Source organism: Littorina saxatilis, linkage group LG2, assembly GCF_037325665.1.
Source record: "Littorina saxatilis isolate snail1 linkage group LG2, US_GU_Lsax_2.0, whole genome shotgun sequence".
Taxonomy (NCBI): Eukaryota; Metazoa; Mollusca; class Gastropoda; order Littorinimorpha; family Littorinidae; genus Littorina; species Littorina saxatilis.
Window position 1 is genome coordinate 49,667,978 of NC_090246.1, and position 23,427 is coordinate 49,691,404.

The window sequence follows — 23,427 nt, forward strand, 5'->3', positions numbered from 1 at the left end:
GGCGCACGTTATTAGGTCATTCTGAACACTGTACTCCCGTGAAAAGTGTGCACGGGTCGGCGCAGTGGTATGTAATCTCAGTGCGCCCTTTGACGCACTGAAGGGAATTCCAATGGGACATTTTGAGATGTTATGCGCCAATGGCGCAAGGCGCACTAGTAAATGAAACCCTGCACTTGTGAAGTCAGCCATGCACTGTCTCCAGAGAAAATGCATTGAATAAACCTCAACATGCATAGGGTTTAGGTCATGTGTTATTCATCATTCACAACTGCCTGGAATTGTAAAATGACCAACGCATTGAATTCACATTGCTTAAGTTTATTGAATTTGTGGCAGATGTGTAGGGCTTGATAGGGCTTAACACATTAATTTTGATTTAAGACTCATTGAATTAATGACAAATCAGTCATGCAATGTATTGATTACCCTGCATATACGTATGTAGCAAGAAGCTGGTATCTGAAAGATATACATGTGTGAATGGGATGGTTACTCTTTTTGACAGTTTTCCAAATCTGTGCATTCTGCACGTGACGAGGAAAAAGGCAGCTGAAGTTCTGGCAAATCGTCTGTTGGAGCAAATCAAGCTTAACAAGAGAATGGTCGGCGGTCTAACCAATGAGCCTACCACCACAGGTATTGTTGTTCATGCACTTATGTTTATTTGTTTGATAACCTTCTTCTTGTATTTACTGTCCCTTTATTTTGGGGTGCTGGTTAAACAATTTTATGCATCTGCTTTGCCAGGAGTTAAGACTAATTGTAGTGTGTGAGTGTACGTGTCCAAAAGTAAAAAACAATTCTGTAATGGTTTAGACAGGAGTTTCAGTATCCTCTGTGTTTAAATGTACATCTGTGCTGAAGTTATTAGTTATCAGTGATGTTTTTTTTTGGGGGGGGACTCAACATACATCAAAATGGCAACCGAATAATTGTACAAGACAGAAGAGAATATCGAAGCAAAGAGACAGGTTAACAAACAAACAAACAAACAAACAAACAAACAAACAAAAATAGACCACACAAGGTTTTTCATGTTGTGCATATGCTGGCATTTTGAAGTGAATAGGAAGCTGTTCCTGTTTCTCAAAAGAGAATCTGTGCATATGCTGGCATTTTCAAAGTGAATAAGAGATAAAAAAAAAAAAATTAAAAACCAAGAAAGGTATGTTGTTGGACCGCTTAATCATTGACAAAACAAAACGTTACGTTCACAGATATATCGACCCAGTTTTGTCTAATTAGTGTTTGTCTGTGCACAGACCGCTGGGTCGATATATTTGTGAACGTAACGTTTTGTTTTGGCAACAATGAAACGTTCCAACGACATACCTTTCTTGATTTTTGATTCTGAATTTTGGAACGTTGGCAGTCTATTTTTATCGATTTTTGAATAAGAGATAACTCCCTGTTTTATCCTTTTCAGCGGAAGAGAATCTTGAAGCAAAGAAGGAGGCACAAGAGCTATCACGGAACATGTCTCTGAACGTGGTGCGACTGCAGTTCCAAGTCTTCTTGACTGGCTCCAATGGCCAGTTCTTGAAGATGCTGAACACTGTCATCTCTCAGCCCATTTATGACAGCAGTAAGATCTTTGTATCGTTCTAAGCGCCTTAATAAGATGATTTTGGAAAGATATTTTCCATTTTCTTTATTGACCATCTGCTTTCATGATTTTGTTCTCGGGCTTAGCCCATTTATGATACATGTAAACAGGAAGATGATTTGGCCATTTTTTTTCTTTATTTTTTCTAATGATCATTTTGACGTTTTTTTCTTCTAGGGCAAGCATACTGTGTTTGGATTTTCCCAGTTCATTCTTTGATCTGCATGAAATTTATGACACTCTTAAAGCCTTATTAATCATTAAAAAAAAATTAGAATCAGCAGATTCAGATTTTTTTTTAATGATTAATCAATTTGAGAGTGTCATTAATTTAATCAAATTAATGGTAATTAGATTTTTTAAATGTATCCGTGAATACCTTCACTGAGTACTTTTCCGTGAACTTCTACAGAGTCACCAGGAGCATCGGCCTTGAAGATTTGCCGCATGGATAAATACGGGGGCTGTTGCACAGGCAATGAGGAAGTCTTCCTGCTCTGTGAAAAAGTGCAGAAAGGTAACAAAGCGTGAAAGTTTTTTCCACGTAAAGAAATGTGTCAGTGATGATCTCTCGTCAGTAGTGGTCTTATGCAAAATGCAATTAACAAGAATTGGGTTTGGCAATAAATATCATATAACAGATGTTGGAAAAATATTATTGGCAATATACAGTGTTGTTCCCATGCTCAGAGGACAATAGGTCAGTTTGATGTGGATTGGAAAAAAATGTGTAGGACAAACTGTTCTGGCTTTGTCCCTATTGGAAGAAAGTTGATGGTAGGAAGATCTCCTACATGTCAAAACTACTGGTCGACCGGCTAGGGGTCATACAAATGTGTCAGATCAGAAAAGTATGCATTAATGACCGAAGATCAATGCCTGAGAACAACACTGAATATAAATGATATTTGCAAAAGCAAGATCTGCAGACATTTTTTTAAATTCTTGCCTACCGGCTAAAGAGCAACAAAAAAACCCAGTAGAGATGCATAAGCAAAGTGTTCTACTTTGAGACTTGAGAGTATTATTATCCCACATGAACAAAGTAGTCTGTGTTTTATTTTTCTGAAGTCAGAATTTATAAAAGCTAAATAATCTTCTTCTTCTTCAGCGTTCCAGAATTGTCTGGTTACGTGTGAGCTCGTTTGCCCATTTGGGTTCCCCACACTATACTCTGAGAGCATAGTCAGCTTCACTCCGCTTTCGTTGAGTAGGCATGCTGGGTATTTTCGTGTTTCTTTAACCCACCGAACTCTGACATGGATTACAGGATCTTTTCCGTGCGCACTTGGTCTTGTGCTTGCGTGTACACACGAAGGGGGTTAAGTCACTAGCAGGTCTGCACACAAGTTGACCTGGGAGATCGGAAAAATCTCCACTCTTAACCCACCAGGCGGCAGCGACCGGGATTCGAACTCACGACCTCCCGATTAGGAGGCCGACGTCTTACCACCACGCCACTGCGCCCGTCATCTAAATAATCATTATTAGGCACACAAAAAAAAGTTGTATGTTTCTGGTCACCCGACCCTACCTAGTTTTTTCCCGCCGACCCTAGACTTTTTTTTTTTATTGCATTTGTAAAAAAAAAAAAAGAGAAAAAAAGTGTCAAAACGAAAGTAACAGACGGCAGACGACACAAGGGGGATAACCCTGCATCCCTTTTGTCTCATTTGTTTTGTAATGTGTTGTCTTTCTCTTTGTATAGTAAGTTCAGTCTCTTTGCGTCACTGTGTTGTTATTTTCTACCCTGACCAAAAAACAAACAAAAAAATACCTACCTACCCACCCTATTTTTTGTAGCCATGTTACCAGAAACAAACAACTTTTTTTTTTTTCCTTGTGCACCTGTACAAACTGATTGTTTAAGGCGGATTAAAGAACCAGACGAGAAGATGATGAAAAAAAGCAACCCACAGACAAGTTTGCAAAACAGCATGAAAGCCATTCACAATGTTCCATTTCTTACTCCCACAATATCACAGACATTTTGGAGTAATTTATAATACTTGTATTATGTTCCTTTATTGCTTTTTTGAAAACAACTGTGTTCAGGAGGGTTACTTAGTACTCAGCTTTTTTAGTACATAAGTACAATTTTTGACTCGCATTTATATAAATGTTGGTCCATAGAAGTCACAAAAGTTAATTTTCCAGAAAGTTACTCGGAGCCTTCCCCAACAATCTAGAATGGACACGAAACCCAACTCCCTTCCAGAATGTTCTGGTGCATTACTTGGAGAAAAATCTAGAATGAACCCAAAACCACACCTTCTGAAAATATTTGGTTGTGCTGTGCAGAGGATATTGCTGTGCGTTTTGTGGAACACAACGAGGACGGAAGCATCAAATGGGAAAGTTATGGGAACTTCAGCCCCTTGGATGTCCACAGACAGGTCAGGCATTATACCTGTGCTTTGATCATCTCTTGATTGTCTGACTGCTTGAATGGTTACCTCTCATACGTGTACGTGTGTGTGTGTGTGTGTGTGTGTGTGTGTGTGTGTGTGTGTGTGTGTGTGTGTGTGTGTGTGTGTGTGTGTGTGTGTGTGTGTGTGTGTGTGTGTGTGTGTGTGTTTTCCTTCACACATAATCTGCAGCTTTTGTTCAGTTCTGTAACAGAGGTTGTGGCCTTGTTGATTGTTGGTCACTCTCTCGCTTCACTGGTTGGTTACAAGTAGAATTCCCTGTCAGAACAAGAAGAGACATTTTTTAAGTTTCACTGTGTCAACTTTATCTTTACATTCGTGCGTATTATTGTATGTTGCTGCTTCATTTGCGCAGTGTTCCCCAAGATGCGCACATTTAAGATCCTGTACTGACTGAACAATTCATTGTGGTTGACACTTCAGCCAGAGTTTTGAAAACCCAAATAATGCAACCACTATCCGTTCAAGATGTATGGCTTTGCATGTGTGTCCAACGTAAATTTTATCAATCACAAAAAGGCAAATATCTAAACAAACAAAAAGAAGAGTTTGGTTTTGTGTATTTATAAAACAAGCTTTTATCTATTGGGTATATGTATTTTTTGTGTGTGCAGTATGCCATTGTGTTCAAGACACCAGCCTACTACAACCCTAACATCGACAAAGCAGTGAATGTGATGATCATGCTACAAAGAAAGTCAGACGTAGAAGTCAGCGAAGCAAAGGCCTTCACCTACTACCCTCAAAATAAAGGTCAGTTCAAGAACAGTCGGAGGTCTTTGTGATAAGGGAGTGCAAAGTCTGAAAAGAAAGCTTGGTGACACCTGATCTCTTGTATAAATGGTTTGAACACAAGTGAATGAAATACTACAAGTTAACATCACAGTTCATTGGCTCTATCGACGCCTGTTTTTAACCGCTTGCTTCCCTTTATATAATAAACCTTCCATAGATCGTCGTTCTCCCGAACTAAATCCTTTGTATGTCATCTAGAATAGAGGATTTTGGGTAGGAAAATCCTTTCATAGAATGAGGATGGCGCCTTTCGGCGATTGGTCAATGCATGCCGTAGCCATAATGTCAGCCACGCTTGAAATCATCGGTACTTGATATTGCTTTCCAAACTTATACGACGTGAACGGGAGCATAGGGTTAGTTATTAACTGAACTTGCCTCGAACAATGAGATAAAGAGAACAGTACACAAATACGAACGGAGAGACTCGGAAACTCGAGTCAAGTCAATACTGATCGCCCAGGCTCGAGAACTCAAGTGTAGTATTTGAAGTTAAAATCTCCCTCGATTCAGTGCAACAGAATAGCTCAGTTGGTAAAGCGCCCGGTCGTTTTCCCTAACATTCGTGGGCTCGGGTTCAATCCTCTTTCACGTCATTTTTTCTTTCTTCTGAACTCGTAATTCTTGTACGTGTATTTTCTTCATTCCAAACGTTTTAGATGATGTAATAAATTGAAATAATTAAAAAGTTGGATAATTATTGAGTACTTCCAGCGGGGCAATTTCCCAAGAATTACTCATTCTATTTTTTTTTTTTTTTAGGAACATCGGCTTTGGTGAAAATGTAATGCCCTATAGGCAACACCACGACTACATGTAATGATGAGATCAAGAAAACATACAAAACACAAATACAAACGGGGAAACCGACGAGTCAACAAATGCTCGATTCGAGAACCTGGGCACGTGGAAGTTGTTTGGGCAGTTCAAGTTTTAGTTTTCACGCCATTACTTCATGTGCCTTGATATGTGGTTAGACGTTTGTCTCCAAAGCCGGCGTTCTTGAGTTCGAGTTCCTTAATTGGCAAGACTTTTGTAAAAAAAAAATTCTAAATTTTTCAACTTATCTTCTTCTTTTCTAAACTATATATTCTTGTATTTCATTCTTTTTGATTTATTCGAAAGGTTTTGAGTCGTGTATTGAAAATCGAATATAGTGCACGAGTGCCATTGAACAGGTTTCCCAGAATCCCGTATTCTATTTTTAGTATGGGATATCCCCAAGAACAGGTCAAAGGGCATATGTATCACAGCATGTCGACTGCTGGTAATGGTAGTAAAGTACTTCTAGTATGATAGGCTTCTGGTTTGAACCAATCAGTGTAATCCATTTGCTTAATTTTGTTCTCTCACTCTTTATTTTTTTTATTTTATTTTTTTCTAGACAAGCTACTCATCAGTTTAGTCACATCTGTTGCCCTGTTGCAGATAAGGACAACATCGCAAGGAAGAAACGAAAGACACTCCCCCTTGACAATACCTTCAACTACTATGGTGGTGACGGAGGGCCAGGGGGCGGACCGCCAGGCCCTGGCGGAGGCATGGGGGGAGGAGGGTTCGGATCTGTGGCGCCCGGAGGCCCTGGTGGGGGCATGGGAGGAGGAGGAGGTGGTGGTGGTCATGGCAACTTCAGCGTCATCATGCCCAACGGCAGTAAGTTCACTGTCAACTATGAAACTATTTGACCTAAACATGTACAGTGGAACCCGCCTGTTAAGACACCCGGATTTAAGACTCCCTCCCTTTTAAGACCCTGTTTTCTCAGATTTTTCTCGATAACGTCTTCAAAGTGACCCCATTTGAGGACTTTCCTCCTTTTAAGACCAGTTTTCCCCAAGTGTTTAGGTCTTAAAGAGGGGTTTCATTGTATTTATTTTTGGTCCACAGCAATAGAAACTGCTTAGGTAGTTTATATAATAAAGTAAGGCTGAATAAGTGTGTTAATAAGTATACTCACATTCCTCTTTGAACTGTTCAACTGAGAGTGAAAGCAAACTGTTGGATGTACAATGTATGAGTAGTAAAAGCAAGACATAATTTGACCAGTCGTAGTGAAATGCTTTCACATCTGTATGCTTTCTGTTGATATCCCAGTTTCACATCAGAACTACACCTGTGTGATTAGTCTTTAAGTAACTTGTCCAAACTCCACAGCCATGTTGTCTCTTTCATGGGTGCAACTCTGCCGGCTACACGCCGGCAGCCGGTTTTTGGTTTCATTGGCTGCCGATGTTTTTGTTCCAGGAGAGTTTTTTTTTGCCGGTTTCTGGAATTTTCCAGGTTGCACCCATGCTCTTTCCATTCAGTCACCCCACCAACAGATTAGTATGTAACACACATATGTTTATTAGTTTTATCAGTCATACTGGACTATGTAAGTTATTGTTATCACATGAACGTTCCCCCGATGGACGTACATTGTACAACATTTATGGTAAATTTCTTTTTTTCTTCTTTTTTTTGTTGATAAAGTGATTTTGTTGTGTATATACCTTTTCAATTATGGTAATATTTGTTGTTTTCAGGTGTTACTGACCAGCTACATGTACTGCCCACTACAGTTGAACAAGGTAAGCCAATACAAGAATTTTTGGGGGGATATTTTGTGCTTATTCTCATAGAATGTTTTACTATGCCCAAAGCGTATACTTTTATATCTAAATTAAATGGCTCGATCAACTGCAAAACGTTGCTTTTTTGATGTGATTGTCACTTGAGCCTGTCTTTGTTCTCAGTGGTAAAGGAGGAGTTTGCCCGCAGTCACGCAGAGAGTCCAGATACGAGTACCACATCCACGGAGGATTCGAACCCCAGTCCCATCACAAATCCTTTTGACCCCATGTTGTGGGCAGGGTCTTTTCCCTCATGCTTCAACGACCTTGAAATGGACGCAGCTCATTCCCTCAGCCACCCCAGTCAGAGCCTTGTGTCCAAAGTGCAAGCCACACCAACAAAACGGCCACCTGTCATTCCGGAAAATTCTTCAAAGTCTGGGTCTGAGAGTGCCCGTTCATCTCTCTCAAAGACTAGCAAGACCAAACCTGTAAAGAAAAACAGCACAAGCCAGAAAATGGGAAATACATTCCATCAAGAAAGTAGAGACAGTGCTGAACTCAACAAAGCTGACACCTCCAGCTCAGAACCAAAGCACAAAACGCCAGAGAAGCTTACAGGAGAAAAAAGTGCAGATGAAGTGATAGTGGACAGCTGTGAAGCTGCTGGTGGTGACACGCCAAAGCGACCGCTCAAGAATTTAGAAATTCAAGCCCACTCAGAGACGGACAGTGGGCGGGAGGATCATTCAGACACTGTGCACTCTCCCACCCCCACTGTACTGAGTGAGGCGACCACATCGGAAGGGTTTAGAACAGACGAGGGATTTTCTGAAGTTTCCTCTGCCTCTGGGAAGGAAGATGCTTTGCCCAAAAAGATAGAGATGCAGCAAAATGTGGCGCCTCCGAAGGCTTCAAGTAAGAAAGAAGGTGAGATATAGCAGTCCAGGAGTTTGGGAGTATGCAATGCTTGCTTTGCAAGTAAGGTTACAAGTAAACAAGTCGCGTAAGGCGAAAATACAACATTTAGTCAAGTAGCTGTCGAACTCACAGAATGAAACTGAACGCAATGCAACGCAGCAAGACCGTATACTCGTAGCATCGTCAGTCCACCGCTCATGGCAAAGGCAGTGAAATTGACAAGAAGAGCGGGGTAATAGTTGCGCTGAGAAGGATAGCACGCTTTTCTGTACCTCTCTTCGTTTTAACTTTCTGAGCGTGTTTTCAATCCAAACATATCATATCTATATGTTTCTGGAATCAGGAACCGACAAGGAATAAGATGAACGTGTTTTTAAATTGATTTGAAAAATTTGATTTTGATCATAATTTTTATATTTTTAATTTTCAGAGCTTGTTTTTAATCCAAATATAACATATTTATATGTTTTTTGAATCAGAAAATGATGGAGAATAAGATGAACGTAAATTTGGATCGTTTTATAAAAAAAATTTTTTTTTTACAATTTTCAGATTTTTAATGACCAAAGTCATTAATTAATTTTTAAGCCACCAAGCTGAAATGCAATACTGAAATCCGGGCTTCGTCGGAGATTACTTGACCAAAATTTCAACCAATTTGGTTGAAAAATGAGAGCGTGACAGTGCCGCCTCAACTTTCACGAAAAGCCGGATATGACGTCATCAAAGACATTTATCAAAAAAATGAAAAAATCATCTGAGGATATCATACCCAGGAACTCTCATGTCAAATTTCATAAAGATCGGTCCAGTAGTTTAGTCTGAATCGCTCTACACACACACACACAGACAGACAGACAGACAGACAGACAGACACACATACACCACGACCCTCGTCTCGATTCCCCCCTCTATGTTAAAACATTTAGTCAAAACTTGACTAAATGTAAAAAGGAGGTTTGATATAGCAGTCTAGAAGTTTTGGAGAGTGCATTGCTGGCTTTACAAATAACAAGTAAGGTTACAAGTAAACAGGAAGCTGAGATATAGCAGTTTATGAGTCTTGGAGTTTGCAATGCTGGTTTTGTTATTTTTCGGTAATAGAACATTGTAAGGAGAATTCCTGTGCATGTTGTATAGTCACTGAAACCAAGACCAAGATATAAGATCCTGTTGACTTTATAATTCTACTGGTTACTGGTTTTGTGTGTGTGTGTGTGTGTGTGTGTGTGTGTGTGTGTGTGTGTGTGTGTGTGTGTGTGTGTGTGTGTGTGTGTGTGTGTGTGTGTGTGTGTGTGTTTCAGAGATAGAGAGAGCAAGAAAGTATGTGTGTCTGTGTGTGTTTCTGTACTTGAAACAGTTCAACAGATAAGAAAATTGAGGGTCTCTGTTTTTTTGTTTTGTTTTCCTTTGCTGGCAGCAATTTAATTTGTTATGGCCTGACATTCACTTGAGACATTCAAAATTATCTTGAGACATACTTGTGCAACGATTCAGGCACTTGAGGCATGAGTTAGATTTAGAGGCACACACATTACTCATGTAAATGTTTGTTTTGCCAAGTGGAGTATTGGAAAAGCCCACTCGCATACTGATATCCATGATTTTCTTCCTTAAGATCTTTTTAACTGTCACTACATGTACCTATTTAGAACACCTCTGATCATTTTTTGACAAAGCACTGAGTGAAATGGCGGTTTTGTCACATGCACTCTTCGAGGAAACTCGTTAGCTCTCTTTGAAGTCTTTCATATCTTTACTTCCTCAGATTTCTTTTTAACTATGTTCACCTCATCAGAACACTATTCAACATTCATGGTGTCATTGCTATAAATAGCATCATCATCTTTTCCCAACTTCTGATGACATAATTGTTTTTCTTCAGAAATAAATCTAGACTTTTGATTTTCCTTTTCCAAGTATATGTCTGGACATTTTTAAAAACTTAAGTTCAGAAGATTAAGAGAAAAAACCAGTGCACTTTTTAAATGATCTGAACAAGCTTATTTTAAAACTTCCTCATTTTCAAATCAATCTCCATAAGATCCATTTTATATCTAATCAATCAATCAATCAATATGAGGCTTATATCGCGCGTATTCCGTGGGTATGTATTCCTGTACGGTGTACTTTTATAAGTGTACTTTTATTGAATGTCTTTACCTTGTCATGTATGATGTGTTCCTATAAGTAAAACGACCCCAAACTGAGGGTAATTCCCAGCCGGGGTTCCCCTTTTTTTTCTGACATCCTACTTTCTGTTTGGTTACACACAGGCGGTAAAGAAAAGTCCAGCAAGCCAGTGAAGGTGGCAACGTCAGTAGTGAAGCGAGTCATGGAGAGAATCACCACAAGAACCATTCGCGCTTTGCAGGACTACGCTGAGACCGGAGACGTTCGTTACCTCCTTATTGTGCAGAGACATCTCACCGTCATCAAGAATGAGAATGGAGATCTGTAAGTGATAGGATACACTGGACAGAGTAGAAATACGGTGTTGTATTTGATAAATGTGTAGAAAGTCAAAGGCACACATGTTGCATGCAGACATGCCTGTATGAGCGTGTTAGCGTGCACATGTACTGCACATGCACACAGGCGCGTACACATGCAGATAGGTGCGTGTGCGAGTACACACAGGTACATGAACACATAAACTCTCACGCAGGCACCCACACACACAGGCACACACACACACAGGCACACACACACACAGGCACACACACACACACACACACACACACACACACACACACACACACACACACAAGGAAAAGTGTGCACACCTGTACATTAATTAATTTGAATGGTATATTTTCTCTGCTGTACTAGGGTCACTTCATGATAATTTAATTCATATGTTTAAATATCTTGAAAAAGATGTGTTATTTCTTTCTTTTCAGCCCCATTCACCTGGCTGTGATCAACAATCAGACAACATCACTGCAGCATATGTTGGATGTGATGACATCGCTACCTCATGCACGACATTCCATTAACATGTACAACTACATGAGACAGGTAGGCACAGAGCATAACATGTACACTAGCACAAGCACCTGTGGCAATAGGCGATGGTTTGGAAATAACTTTGTATGCATTGTGAAATAGTGAAACATCTTGCTCATTGAGGCAAAATTTTCCACATGACATTAAAGGCCAGTCACTAGCAGGGACAAGAAGCGTGGACAAGAAGCAGGTGTGGAAATTTTGCATCAATAAAAGCAAGACTATTCACTCTTTCACAACTCGTACAAAGCAGACAGAGTTATTTCCAGAGTTCGTCTATTCAGGAATGTTGCTTGGATTTATTTTTTTGTTTAACATATTTGCCGAAATGGCCATCAAAGTTTCAGCAATTTTCAGAAGCGTTAGACACTCTTTGGCGTCACCTTTCTTCCCACATTAAAAAAAGTTTGTCAATTCTGCCGAACTGACAGCAAAGATTCTAGCGATTTGAAAAAAGTTCAGGCGTTTTGCTGACCATTGACACCAAACAACAGCCCTGTAATTGTAAACATTTTTCATCGACTGGATTATGATCGAAGGTGTGACGGGCGCTGTGGCGGGGCGGTAAGACGTCGGCCTCTTAATCGGAAGGTCGAGGGTGCGAATCCCGGCCCGGGCGTGGCCGCCTGGTGGGTTAAGTGTGGAGATTTTTCCGATCTCCCAGGTCAACTTATGTGCAGACCTGCTAGTGGCTTATCCCCCTTCGTGTGTACACGCAAGCACAAGACCAAGTGCGCACGGAAAAGATCCTGTAATCCATGTCAGAGTTCGGTGGGTTATAGAAACACGAAAATACCCAGCATGCTTCCTCCGAAAGCGGCGTATGGCTGCCTTAATGGCGGGGTAAAAACGGTCATACACGTAAAATTCCACTCGTGCAAAAACACGAGTGTACGTGGGAGTTTCAGCCCACGAACGCAGAAGAAGAAGAAGAAGAGATCGAAGGTGTTTTCACACTGAGCTGGACCACAGTAGCAGAACATTTTTAGGTACAAATGTATACAGAACACAAACTATGCAGGGAACTTCACTATTTTCATTTCAAAAACTTGCACAAAACTATGCAGAAGAAGCATCTTGGTCTTTTCAGATTTTAGAGAAATTGAGAATATTAAAATATTGAGATTAATTGGAATAAATGTGGATGCGTTGTAAGCAATCATGCAATCGTCAGGTTGAAAAAGTTTACAGTATATCCCAAATTTTCTTTACTGCCGTCAGTGCACTATTGGAGCAAATATACAGTGTATTCAGAGAGCACACATATCTGGAACTTCAGAGCAATACCTTAAAAAATAAAGTGGTGATTTTGTACCAAAACTTACAGTTACATTAGTGCAATAAACACATCGCATTTCCATTTTTACCCAGACGGCCTTGCACCTAGCGGCCATCATGCAACAGCCATACCACATCGAGCTTTTGCTGCGGGCTGGTGCTGACCCATCAGTCTCAGAGAGGAATGGAAACACCCCAGCACATCTGGCAGTGATGAACAATTCTCTGGAAGCTCTGCGCTCTCTCATCAAATATTTGCGGCCAGGAGTTACAGCTTCCAACCCTTTCCCTGAACTGGACTACCTGAACTTTGATGGTAAGGGGTTAAACAGTCTCATCAAGTCGGGGTAACGCTCGGGAACATGTCCCTAATGGTTTAACCATGAGGGCGTTCAAAAACATTTATCATTGGGTTAAACAGTAGTCATAATATTTGTGAAACATTATTCTTTTACTAATGCAGACATTTTGACTGCATAGTGGGAAGAACCTGAGCTTTAGTGTTTTTCTTTTTATATCAAATTTGTGCAGAAAGTAACACTAACAGGCAATTGAGACACCATGAAAACTAAACTGCCATACAAGTTTTCAGTATGCTTTTCTGTGTTTCTCTCCAGAAAGTAGCATTAAACAAAACATAATTGATCTTGGTGACTTCTTTCACACTATCAGCCTGGTGCCAAACACACTAACTTGGTCACTGTTAAATCAAGCAGAGAAAAAACAGCAGTATGTCTTCTTCTAAACATCTGTAGTTGAACAAATTAAATTTGGTACTCAACTTGAATTTCAGAGACAGGCTTTTTAGAGAATACAAATATGTTAATTTGTTAAGGCTCTTGCAGGCACGAGAAGCAAAATTACACCTGATTATTTTAAAAGAATAAAGGTTTTGGCTTAATTCACGTTTGCAATTCAGGTTACACCTCAGTTCACCTGGCAGCCCAGAGCGGCAATGTGGACATGCTTCGCCTGCTCGTTCACGGTCGAGCGGACGTAGACATGCCAGATGGGAAAAGCGGTCGCACTGCACTGCATCATGCTGTGGAACTCGACGACCTACCCGTTGCTGGTTTCCTCTTGATGGAGGTCAGTGTTATTGTTTTGTTTCTTAGTTGTTTTCTCTCTCCAGAAAATAGTAAGTCAGGCTAAGTCAAGTAAATTTCATTATCTCAAACATGAGACATTTCAATGGCGGTGCATAAAAAAAGCACTTGTACAGTAACACCTGTTATCAATAACACTGAGTTTTCTCAACATAGAACTGCTTTGGCAAGAATTAATTCTTCGCTAAGGATTGCTATCAACTCCTGAAGGAAAAAAACCCAACAAACTCAACATTCCACAGCAAATTGTTACCTGAAATGTTCTACCTATAACAGGCGAATGCGGACGTAAATGCAAGATGCTTTGATGGAAACACAGCACTGCACATCGCATGCTGTCGCGGCCTGATCGGGATGGTGGCTCTGCTGATGACGGCAGGAGCTCTCACAGACGTTGAGAATGAAGAGGTACCCCCGGGAGACATGCTCCAACAAGAGGCAGGGGAGGGGGAGGAGCAAGAGGAGGAGGAGGCGATTCGTAGGTATCGACGTGGTCTCCAGCCCAGAGATTATGCTGCAGGCAAAGACCGACTGAGGGTATGATCATTAATTTTCTTTGAAGAAGGTATCTTTAGTCATGTTGAGATATGATTTTTTTAATTTTTTTAGTTTGGCGCATTGCAGGGAAGTTGCTAAGATTTATTTTCTTTGGCAAGTTTAGTGAAATGACCATAAAGTGTAGGCGATTTTCGAAACTTTAAAGTGGTCCTTGCCATCACCTTTCCCCCACCATGAAAGAGTTTGGCACTTTGCCGGACTGACAGTAAAGATTTTGGCAATTTGAAATAAATTTAGACATTTCACTTTTCCGATATATGAATAATGATTTGAACATTTGTTCAGCCGTTGCATTTTCGAAAGTCTAAGGTTGAAAAGTTTCAAGGTTTTGGCAGTCTTGACGAGTGAGAAACAATTTATCCAAGTATTCTGTCTTAGATTTAACATAGATGTAGTTTTAAATGTGTAAGCTTTCACTGAGAAGTCTGTAATTGTATTAGCATAGAATTAGCATAGAATGTTATCTGATAATCTGGGATTTTTTCTCTCCATTCAAAGTCCTTTATCTTCCCAATGTATTTTAGGACCAGGGCCAGTATGCAAGAGTCAAGGTTAGAGCCTTAAGTTTGGGATAAACTTTACCCATGCTGCAGTTTATCCAGGACTAAAGTCTCTAAACTCGACTCCTACATAGTACATGCTGGCTCTGATTGTCTTTTTATGAATATACCATATAATTATGTGAAAGAAAATACATTATAGCTCTTTTTCTGTTTGTTTGATCGCATTCTGAGTGCTGAAGTTCCACTGCTTATTCAACTGATCATCAGATTTTACTGATCTTATGAAATAGTCTTCCTCGTCCTCTATCATTCAGTTTAATATTAAGAACAAGTCGTACATGTTCAGTGGTCTTCTTTCCATATATTGTAGTATATTTACTGCGGACTTCATGGCAGCTACCTACCTGAAGATATGACTGCCTTGAATATCGAACGCAGAAGAAGAAGAAGAATGTAGTTATTTATCCAATTTCACATATTTTTGCCAACATATTTTGAAATTATTTTATTTAACTGGGCTGTGGTCAATATAACAGAAAATATATGTCTTGTCTTGCCTTGCTTCGCTTTAAATTTAGTGCCACATTGTTTCTGTTTGGTGCCATACAGATCTTGAGCATGCTGATTGGTGACCACTATGCCAGTGATGAGGATGAGAGACTGTCAGCCTGTGATAATGACCTGGAGGAAGACAAGGAAGTCCTCATAAACAAATCCGTGGACAGCGGCATGGCGGAAAGCCTAAGATCACAGACAGGTTAGGGTTTATACAATTGATCTTATCTTTTTTTCTGTTGTGGTACCTGCAATTTAACAATGATAATAATAATGACAGCTTAATCATGCAAACCACAGTAATCTATGCTCTCCGCGCTTTACATATTAACTATGAATAAAAGCATACTATTTAACATAACATCAAAAACGTATACATTCTAGCAAAATAATGTAACAATAATCTTACAGGAAATACATTATACAGTAGCTCTTTTTTGAGGCCCCTTTGATGACAGGGCGCCTCCAAAGAAAGCACACTGGTGTATGTTCCTTTGTGTAATCTTTACTAAGGTTCACCTGTCGTGATAGGCCACTTGCAATGTATGGGCATTTTTGGCTGGTCGTAAGGGCGTCTTTTCATCGTGGGTACTACTGTACAAGGCAGTCTTCTTTTGTATATCCAGATAATCCAGATTACACCTGGTTTCCCAAAGAAACACAAGCTGTTAGAAAAAAGGAATTGTAGAGCAAATGCTAGATGCACAGAAACTTTGTGTCTGTTTTGTTGAGAAAAGGGATGCTGTTGATGTTGCTCAGTGTTACAATTTCAAGTTGCTCAGCATGTTCATTCATTTAGCACTGTATTTATCAAGTCAAACGTGGAGTGGACAGTGACAGTGTAAATAAATGCATGTATTCGAGTAGATGCTTTGAGAACAAAAGTGTTCGACCCCATAGCAAGTGCATGTACAGGTGCAGAAAGTTAGAAAAATAAAGGCCATTTGAGCAAGACATTGTGACAACACGTAATGTTTTTGTGCAAGCCACTGATGCCATACACAACTCCTTGATCTCCATTACAGTGGCAAGCTTGCAAGCAGAGGAGAAGCTGTCAGAAGATGTGCGGGTGGAGCTGTCGAAGGTGCTCGACCCATTGCATGCTGGGAAGGATGTGTACGAGCTGGCGAGCCGCCTGGGCTATGATCAACTGGTGGCTCCCTTGGAAGTGATGGGCGAGTCTGGCTCCAGCCCCACAACCTTTCTCCTCGACTACCACGAGGTGGCTTTTGGCTTTGCTCCTGATACACATCAGCTAGAGCCTTAGTGGCATAGTGGTTAGACTGCATGCTTAGCACGCTGGTTTAACCTCCTCATAGGTTTATTTTACCAATATTTTTTCCCGAGCGCTCTTGAGTCCACCCAGCTGCCCTCATAAAGCTGGCCGCAGAGTAGTTGAAGTCTCTTAATATCTTGGTTTCCTACGACCAAATATGGTTATGGGATTAACTCTAAGAAGACCTGCTGGGCTACTTGAAGGGAGGATTTTTGCTGCAGTGATTTCTATTTATTTTAGACCCTTATAGCATTTGCAACAGGGATTTCCCTTTGTTTTAGACCCTGATTTAAAATGTTAATTCGCCATGCATTTCAAAGCTTGACATTTTCAAAGTTTTTTTTTCTTTTTACATTTAGTCAAGTTTTGACAATGTTTTAACATAGAGGGGGAATCGAGACGAGGGTCGTGGTGTATGTGTGTGTGTGTGAGTGTCTGTCTGTCTGTGCGCGTGTGTGTGTAGAGCAATTCAGAGTAAACTACTGGACCGATCTTTATGAAATTTGACATGAGAGTTCCTGGGTATGATATCCCCAGACGTTTTTTTCATTTTTTCGATAAATGTCTTTGATGATGTCATATCCGGCTTTTTGTAAAAATTGAGGCACACCCTTATTTTTTAATCAAATTGATTGAAATTTTTGTAAAGCAATCTTCGACGAAGGCCGGACTTTGGTATTGCATTTCAGCTTGGTGGCTTAAAAATTAATTAATGACTTTGGTCATTAAAAATCTGAAAATTGTAATTAAAATTATTTTTTGTATAAAACGATCCAAAACTACGTTTATCTTATTCTTCATCATTTTCTGATTCCAAAAACATATACATATGTTATATTCGGATTAAAAACAAGCTCTGAAAATTAAAAATATAAAAATTATGATTAAAATTAAATGTCCAAAATCGATTTAAAAACAATTTCATCTTATTCCTTGTCCGTTCCTGATTCCAAACACATATAGATATGATATGTTTGGATTAAAAACACGTTCAGAAAGTTAAAAAGAATAGAGATATAGAAAAGCGTGCTATCCTCCTCAGCGCAACCGCTACCGCGCTTTTCTGGATTGTTAATTTCACTGCTTTTGCCACGAGCGGTGGACAGATGATGCTACGAGTGTACGGTCTTGCGGAAAAAATGCAATGCGTTCAGTTTTATTCTGTGAGTTCGACTGAGCTTGACTAAATGTTGTATTTTCGCCTTTACGCGACTTGTTTTTTTCTTATGTTACTCAACATCTTTTGTTCTAGTTTATGACTGCAAAAACTGGGGCGGGGATGTAGCTCAGTCGGTAGCGCGCTGGATTTGTATCCAGTTGGCCGCTGTCAGCGTGAGTTCGTCCCCACGTTCGGCGAGAGATTTATTTCTCAGAGTCAACTTTGTGTGCAGACTCTCCTCGGTGTCCGAACACCCCCATGTGTACACGCAAGCACAAGACCAAGTGCGCACGAAAAAGATCCTGTAATCCATGTCAGAGTTCGGTGGGTTATAGAAACACGAAAATACCCAGCATGCTTCCTCCGAAAACGGCGTATGGCTGCCTAAATGGCGGGGTAAAAAAACGGTCATACACGTAAAATTCCACTCGTGCAAAAAACACGAGTGTACGTGGGAGTTTCAGCCCACGAACGCAGAAGAAGAAGAAGAAGACTGCAAAAACTCATTTTGTCAAAAAATGTTTCAATATACAATGTACCTCTTTCAGCATTTCATGTTTTTGGCACATGTAAGCAACTTATTGTTACTTTGCATCTTCCTTTCTATTTCAACTGAAAGAACTCACTTATAACTGACTTTGTTGTTGTTTTAGACATATGGAACAGTGAGCAAGTTGAAGGAATGTCTTCATGCTATGGAGCGGGATGATGCGGTGCGGCTTATAGAGGAGGGAGACAGAGGTTAGTATATGCTGCCTACTGAAAAGGTTATGCTTGTTTACAGTAAAAACTGCACCAATCATAGCCAAGAAGTGACCTTTCCCCATCTGGGGATAGAAGAAACTTTGCCTAACTGTGCAATATTTATGTTCCGTACATTATGTTATTGTTTGTTTGTTAGTCCACATCAAACACCATTAGGCCAAAGTGCTAGTGAGTGTGACGTTCTGTCTATGACAAAACGTTAAAATAAATAACCTTTCTTGTTTTTTGATTCTCAGCAAAGAAGGTTTGAACAAATATTCTTTGAGCTTTAATTATCCTTTACACTGGAAGATTCTAGGCTTACCTCTATTTTGATCAATTATCATAATGACTGAATGAATGAAAATGACAAAGTGGGCAATGGATGTACAGAAGAAAATAAGACCAAGAAAGAAATATAGTGAAAAGCATACTGAGACTTTGCTGCCCTACATGCCAACCAGCATAACGGGCAGTAAGTAAGTAATACTGAGACTTAAATTCTCTTGAAAGAGCACTGGAGGTTTGCCATAAATGCATGTTTGATCTCAGAGCAGCACCTTCAAACCACTCCACTGTTCCCCACCATTTTGCAACTTCACTCAGTTTCTATGAAGGTCAAATGTATTGTAACTGACATTTCTTGTTTAAGTGGTTAAAGTAGTTGACTTGTTTCTTGCAACACAGTTTCCGTTATTTTTCTATTTGATTGTTTGTTTGGTACTGCCAGTAATTTCCTGTTTCTTTGAAAGTCCTCTTCATTGCTTGCTACTTTTCAATTTGATTGACAGTTTGTGTGGTAAACCAGTAATGTCCTGTTTCACTGTTTGTTTAAAAGTCCACTTCATTGCTTGCTGTTTCAGGTTTGCTACACAGGAAGCAGATGCTTGACAGCTCACTTGGAGACTCAGGAGTTGTTTCCTTCAACTCATAATCACTGTGTCATAGGGGTTTTTTTTCCCCCCAACTACCACAATTGTACATGTACATTTCTCAGAATTTTACCATCAGCTATATACAGTGGAACCTCCCCTTTAAGATCCCCCAATTTAAGGTCCCTCCCTTTTAAGACCCTGTTTCATCAGATTTTCTGTTCATTATCTCTGTAAATTGACCCCCATTTTAAGTTGTCCCCCCCCCCCCCCCCCCCCACACTTTTTAAGACCTTATTTTGTTCAGACTGTTGAAGGTCATAAAAGGGAGGTTCCACTGTACCACCATCATTTTGTTTCAGTTTCACAAAGTTTTAACTAGAAATTGAATATTGTTTGCTAAAAGCCATAATTTTGTTTTTGTTTTCTTATAATCCCCTAATGCCAAATAAGAATATATGTTGGTTTAGGGTAACCCGACGGACCCTATTTTTTTCTGCCGACCCTAAAAACAATGTTCATTTTTCAGAAAAACATTTTTTTTTGCACATTTTGCGAACCATACCGAGATTTAGGGAAGTAACCTCCTTTAAAACTGACTAAATTTAAGAAGAAAAAAAGAGGGAAAAAAGCCGACCTACCGACCCTATCTTTTTGGGTCACGTTACCCTAAACCAACATATATTTTTATTTGACCTAATTGACATATGAGCTCAAACATAGTTTCCTCTCCTCCAAGTTGTTCTGTTCATGCTCATGTTCTTGTCAGTTTATTGCCATAATGTTGATTGTTTATATTATAATTGTAATTGTTTTTGATTTCACAGATGTTATTGTAATCTTTGCTGTTAAACTGGATTATTTTTGTGGGTTTTTGTACACATCTTTGAACACATTGTAAGCATGGCTGATATGTGCACCACAATAAGTTTGTTTTCATATCCAAAGAGTATCTTTTTCATGACAAATGCTCAGACATGTCATGATTACCCATATAAGGGAATGAATTTCTTTGTCTGTGTAAACATAAATATGTTTTCTTTACTGTTACAACAATAGAACTTAAATGAGGTCACCAGTTTTATGTGTGTCGAATGCAGTGCATTATTTAATAATATATCCTAACTTGCTAAAGGTTTTGCATGAGAATGATACTAGGACAGTTTTTATTTTTCAGATTGAAAACGTAATTACCTTTCATAAGCTGATATACAAAAAAAGGGGGGAGGGAGAGTAAAGTGTAGGGGGAGGGTACAAGAGACACAAAGGGATAAAGGTGTTGTTGGTTATGTGAGCAAAGACTTGGCACCACCTTCCATGTATTTCACATCTTTTTGTGGTTGCTTTTTTGGCAGAGGTTGAAAGTAAATAATTCTTTAGATGTGCTTTCGATGTGATACTTGTTGGAGAAGTGAAATCATAGCTTCATGTTTTGATGTTTGTGATGCATTGTAGCTATGAATGTTGATTTCTATGCTACAGGGTAGGGAGCACTCCCCCCCCCCCCCACACACACACACACACAATACACACATCATTACTGGTCAACCTGGCAAGTAATAAATTTTATATTGGTACATGTTTACCTAAAACATAAGGATTCTCCGACACCTGAAACTGTCTAAAACGTTGAGAACATTTCTGCAGGTGCTCATAGTCTCCTTCTGAACAGAAACCATTAGTATTTTTTTTTTATACAAGAGGCTGCCTATAAATGGATATAGTCATCTGCCGGCAGATGTGTGATTAAAGTTTTGTGAACTGGGATTACTAAACAATAACAGATCCCACAAAACCTGGTCATTCAAGTCAAGGCAACAAGTGAAACTTATAAGTAGCAATAACATACTGAGAAGAACAGCTAGAAACAATTTAGACCGGGATGACTGATGGTTTGACAGTTTCTATTGTGGTACATGCACTCTCAAATAAAATTAATATACAAATAAATACAAATAAATAACAGAAATTTTACATTAACGCGAACACTGAGTCTGCCTAAGTAGTATGTAAGTCCGTTAAGTGATAACATTGCAGAGTTAGAGAAACTTCAAGGTTGAATTTGTGAGGCCTTTTCTGTGGTTGGACAAGCTCGAGGCTCCGCAGTTGGAGAATACTTTACTTCTGACATTCATAGATTTTGAACCATTATATTCAGATTTAAAATCATTTTTAAGATCATTTGCAAATCTCGACTAGCTACACTCAGGGAGTGTTCCAAGGGAGGTCACTAAAACATGCCTGCCTTCCCGTGGGAACAATGTCAACCCTCATGGATCTGTTCAGGCCTCTTTCAATGAGAGCATCTTTTCACTTGAGTCACATGCCAATAATCAACAGCCTGGCAGAGTTTGATTTTTGTTTTTTTGTTTTTGCTGAATTATTTTGCATGTTGACATTAGTGTCAGTTACAAAACTATTTCCAAAAACAAAACCCACTGTGGAACATTCAAGCTGAAGGATGCTTTTGTCCCTTGTACTAGCCTGGCCAGGTCTGAGATGGTGAGCTGAATGGTTTACACACAGAGGGCTGTACTTTTAACAAAACATCAGCAAATCAGCCCTCAAAGCACACTGTCACACTACCAAGCTGGAACTTGTTGCACTTACCTCACTCTGCTTCCATAGATGAAAATTGTCAATGTTTTTGTTTACTTGTGTTTTTGCAAGTCTCACGACACACACACACACACACACACCCCCCTTTTTTCAGGAATCTACTTTTTCCGTAGAATTGACCAAATTGTACGACATTTTGACGTTCGTTTTTGATCACTTTTACTCAAGCTTGTTCATATTCATTTGTTTCTTCTACCTTTCACTCTTTAATCTTCTTCTTCTTCTTCTTCTGCACATCTCCACACTTAACCCACCAGGCGGCCGCAGCCGGGATTCGAACCCTCAACCTTCCGATTAAGAGGCCGACGTCTTACCACCCCGCCACAGCGCCCGTCCCCTCTTCAATCAAGAACAGAGAACGCATGGGCACAAATTGTGACTGATTTCTGAAAAGTTTTCAGACATGAAAAACAGGAGCCATATTCTGTAGCCAGGAGGGAAACTGAAAACAGACTGCAAATAAGGTTAACGTGGGCTTAAAACAGGATTTTTCAAGTGCTCTGAGTGACAGATGAACGATCCGAAGGTCAGATTCATGATGTCAGGCTCCAGAGCTCCAAGTTGTAACATCACACGATGACAAAAACTCACATTTACTGAAAGCAAGGGAGTAAAGGGTCGGAAAAGCATGAGACAAACTATAATCCATATCGTTTATATAGCATTGCCACATTGTACAAGATAATGATAGGAAATAACCAGCCAAGAATAGGTGGGTTTTTTTAAAAATTAATTCTTCTTCGTAGTTTTAATAGCAGTGTTTCATACTGTACACATTGTAACATTCATATGTTTAATCTGCTTTTAAGTGCATGTGCCTGAATGTAGGTCTTGCGTGCTTTTTCACCCTTGTAGATTCTTCGCATCATTTAAATTCCAGTCTCTTTTCATTATTGGCTTGAGTAATCAGCAACCTAACAGCTAATTAAAGGAAATGTATTTACTGGTGTCAGTGATATTAATCAGTGAGTACTTGTTGTTTATTGCTATGTACTTGTAGTAATTGCGCTTTTGCAGCAGGAAATAAAAATACTGAAACAATGCTTTTTATCACATTATTACAGTGTGTGTGTTTGTGTGTGTGTGTTCTATTCGTGTCTTTCATGTGTGGGGTTTTCTTGTCTCTCTTCCTGTTTCATGCCTTCTTACTTTTAGTCAAATTAAAAAATAAAAATTCAGACTAGACTGGGAATCGAGACAATTAAGATCTGTGTGAGTGTGAGTGAACCATGCATGGTGTTAAAAAACAGGGAAGCTTGGTAATGACTATTTGAAGAATTACACACACACACACTTGTGCATGCGCACACTCTACCAGCGCCAGTAAACAGGCAAGTGTTGTGCACATATTGGCCATTTATCAAACCGGCAAAAAGTTCTAGTGAACGACGAAGAAGAAGAAGAAACCGGCAAAAAGTCAAGATAATTAGATAAAGGAAGGA

The 23,427-nt window shown here is 39.6% G+C and overlaps 1 protein-coding gene across 2 annotated transcripts in view; it reads left to right on the forward strand.

The window, feature by feature from the left end:
• The window catches only part of LOC138959135 (nuclear factor NF-kappa-B p100 subunit-like), a 34,577-nt gene extending 11,549 nt beyond the window's left edge, over nt 1-23,028 (forward strand). For both annotated transcript variants that reach the window (XM_070330500.1, XM_070330499.1), the window contains exons 5-21: nt 509-639; nt 1,430-1,588; nt 2,022-2,126; nt 3,911-4,005; nt 4,653-4,791; nt 6,262-6,486; nt 7,359-7,403; nt 7,569-8,315; nt 10,583-10,763; nt 11,210-11,327; nt 12,687-12,909; nt 13,513-13,682; nt 13,976-14,236; nt 15,370-15,517; nt 16,341-16,537; nt 18,404-18,491; nt 19,358-23,028. In XM_070330500.1, coding sequence (XP_070186601.1) covers nt 509-639; nt 1,430-1,588; nt 2,022-2,126; nt 3,911-4,005; nt 4,653-4,791; nt 6,262-6,486; nt 7,359-7,403; nt 7,569-8,315; nt 10,583-10,763; nt 11,210-11,327; nt 12,687-12,909; nt 13,513-13,682; nt 13,976-14,236; nt 15,370-15,517; nt 16,341-16,537; nt 18,404-18,491; nt 19,358-19,428 — 3,103 coding nt within the window. In that variant the 3' untranslated portion in view covers nt 19,429-23,028. The remainder of the gene's footprint in view (nt 1-508; nt 640-1,429; nt 1,589-2,021; nt 2,127-3,910; nt 4,006-4,652; nt 4,792-6,261; nt 6,487-7,358; nt 7,404-7,568; nt 8,316-10,582; nt 10,764-11,209; nt 11,328-12,686; nt 12,910-13,512; nt 13,683-13,975; nt 14,237-15,369; nt 15,518-16,340; nt 16,538-18,403; nt 18,492-19,357) is intronic.
• Nucleotides 23,029-23,427: the final 399 nt, after the last annotated feature.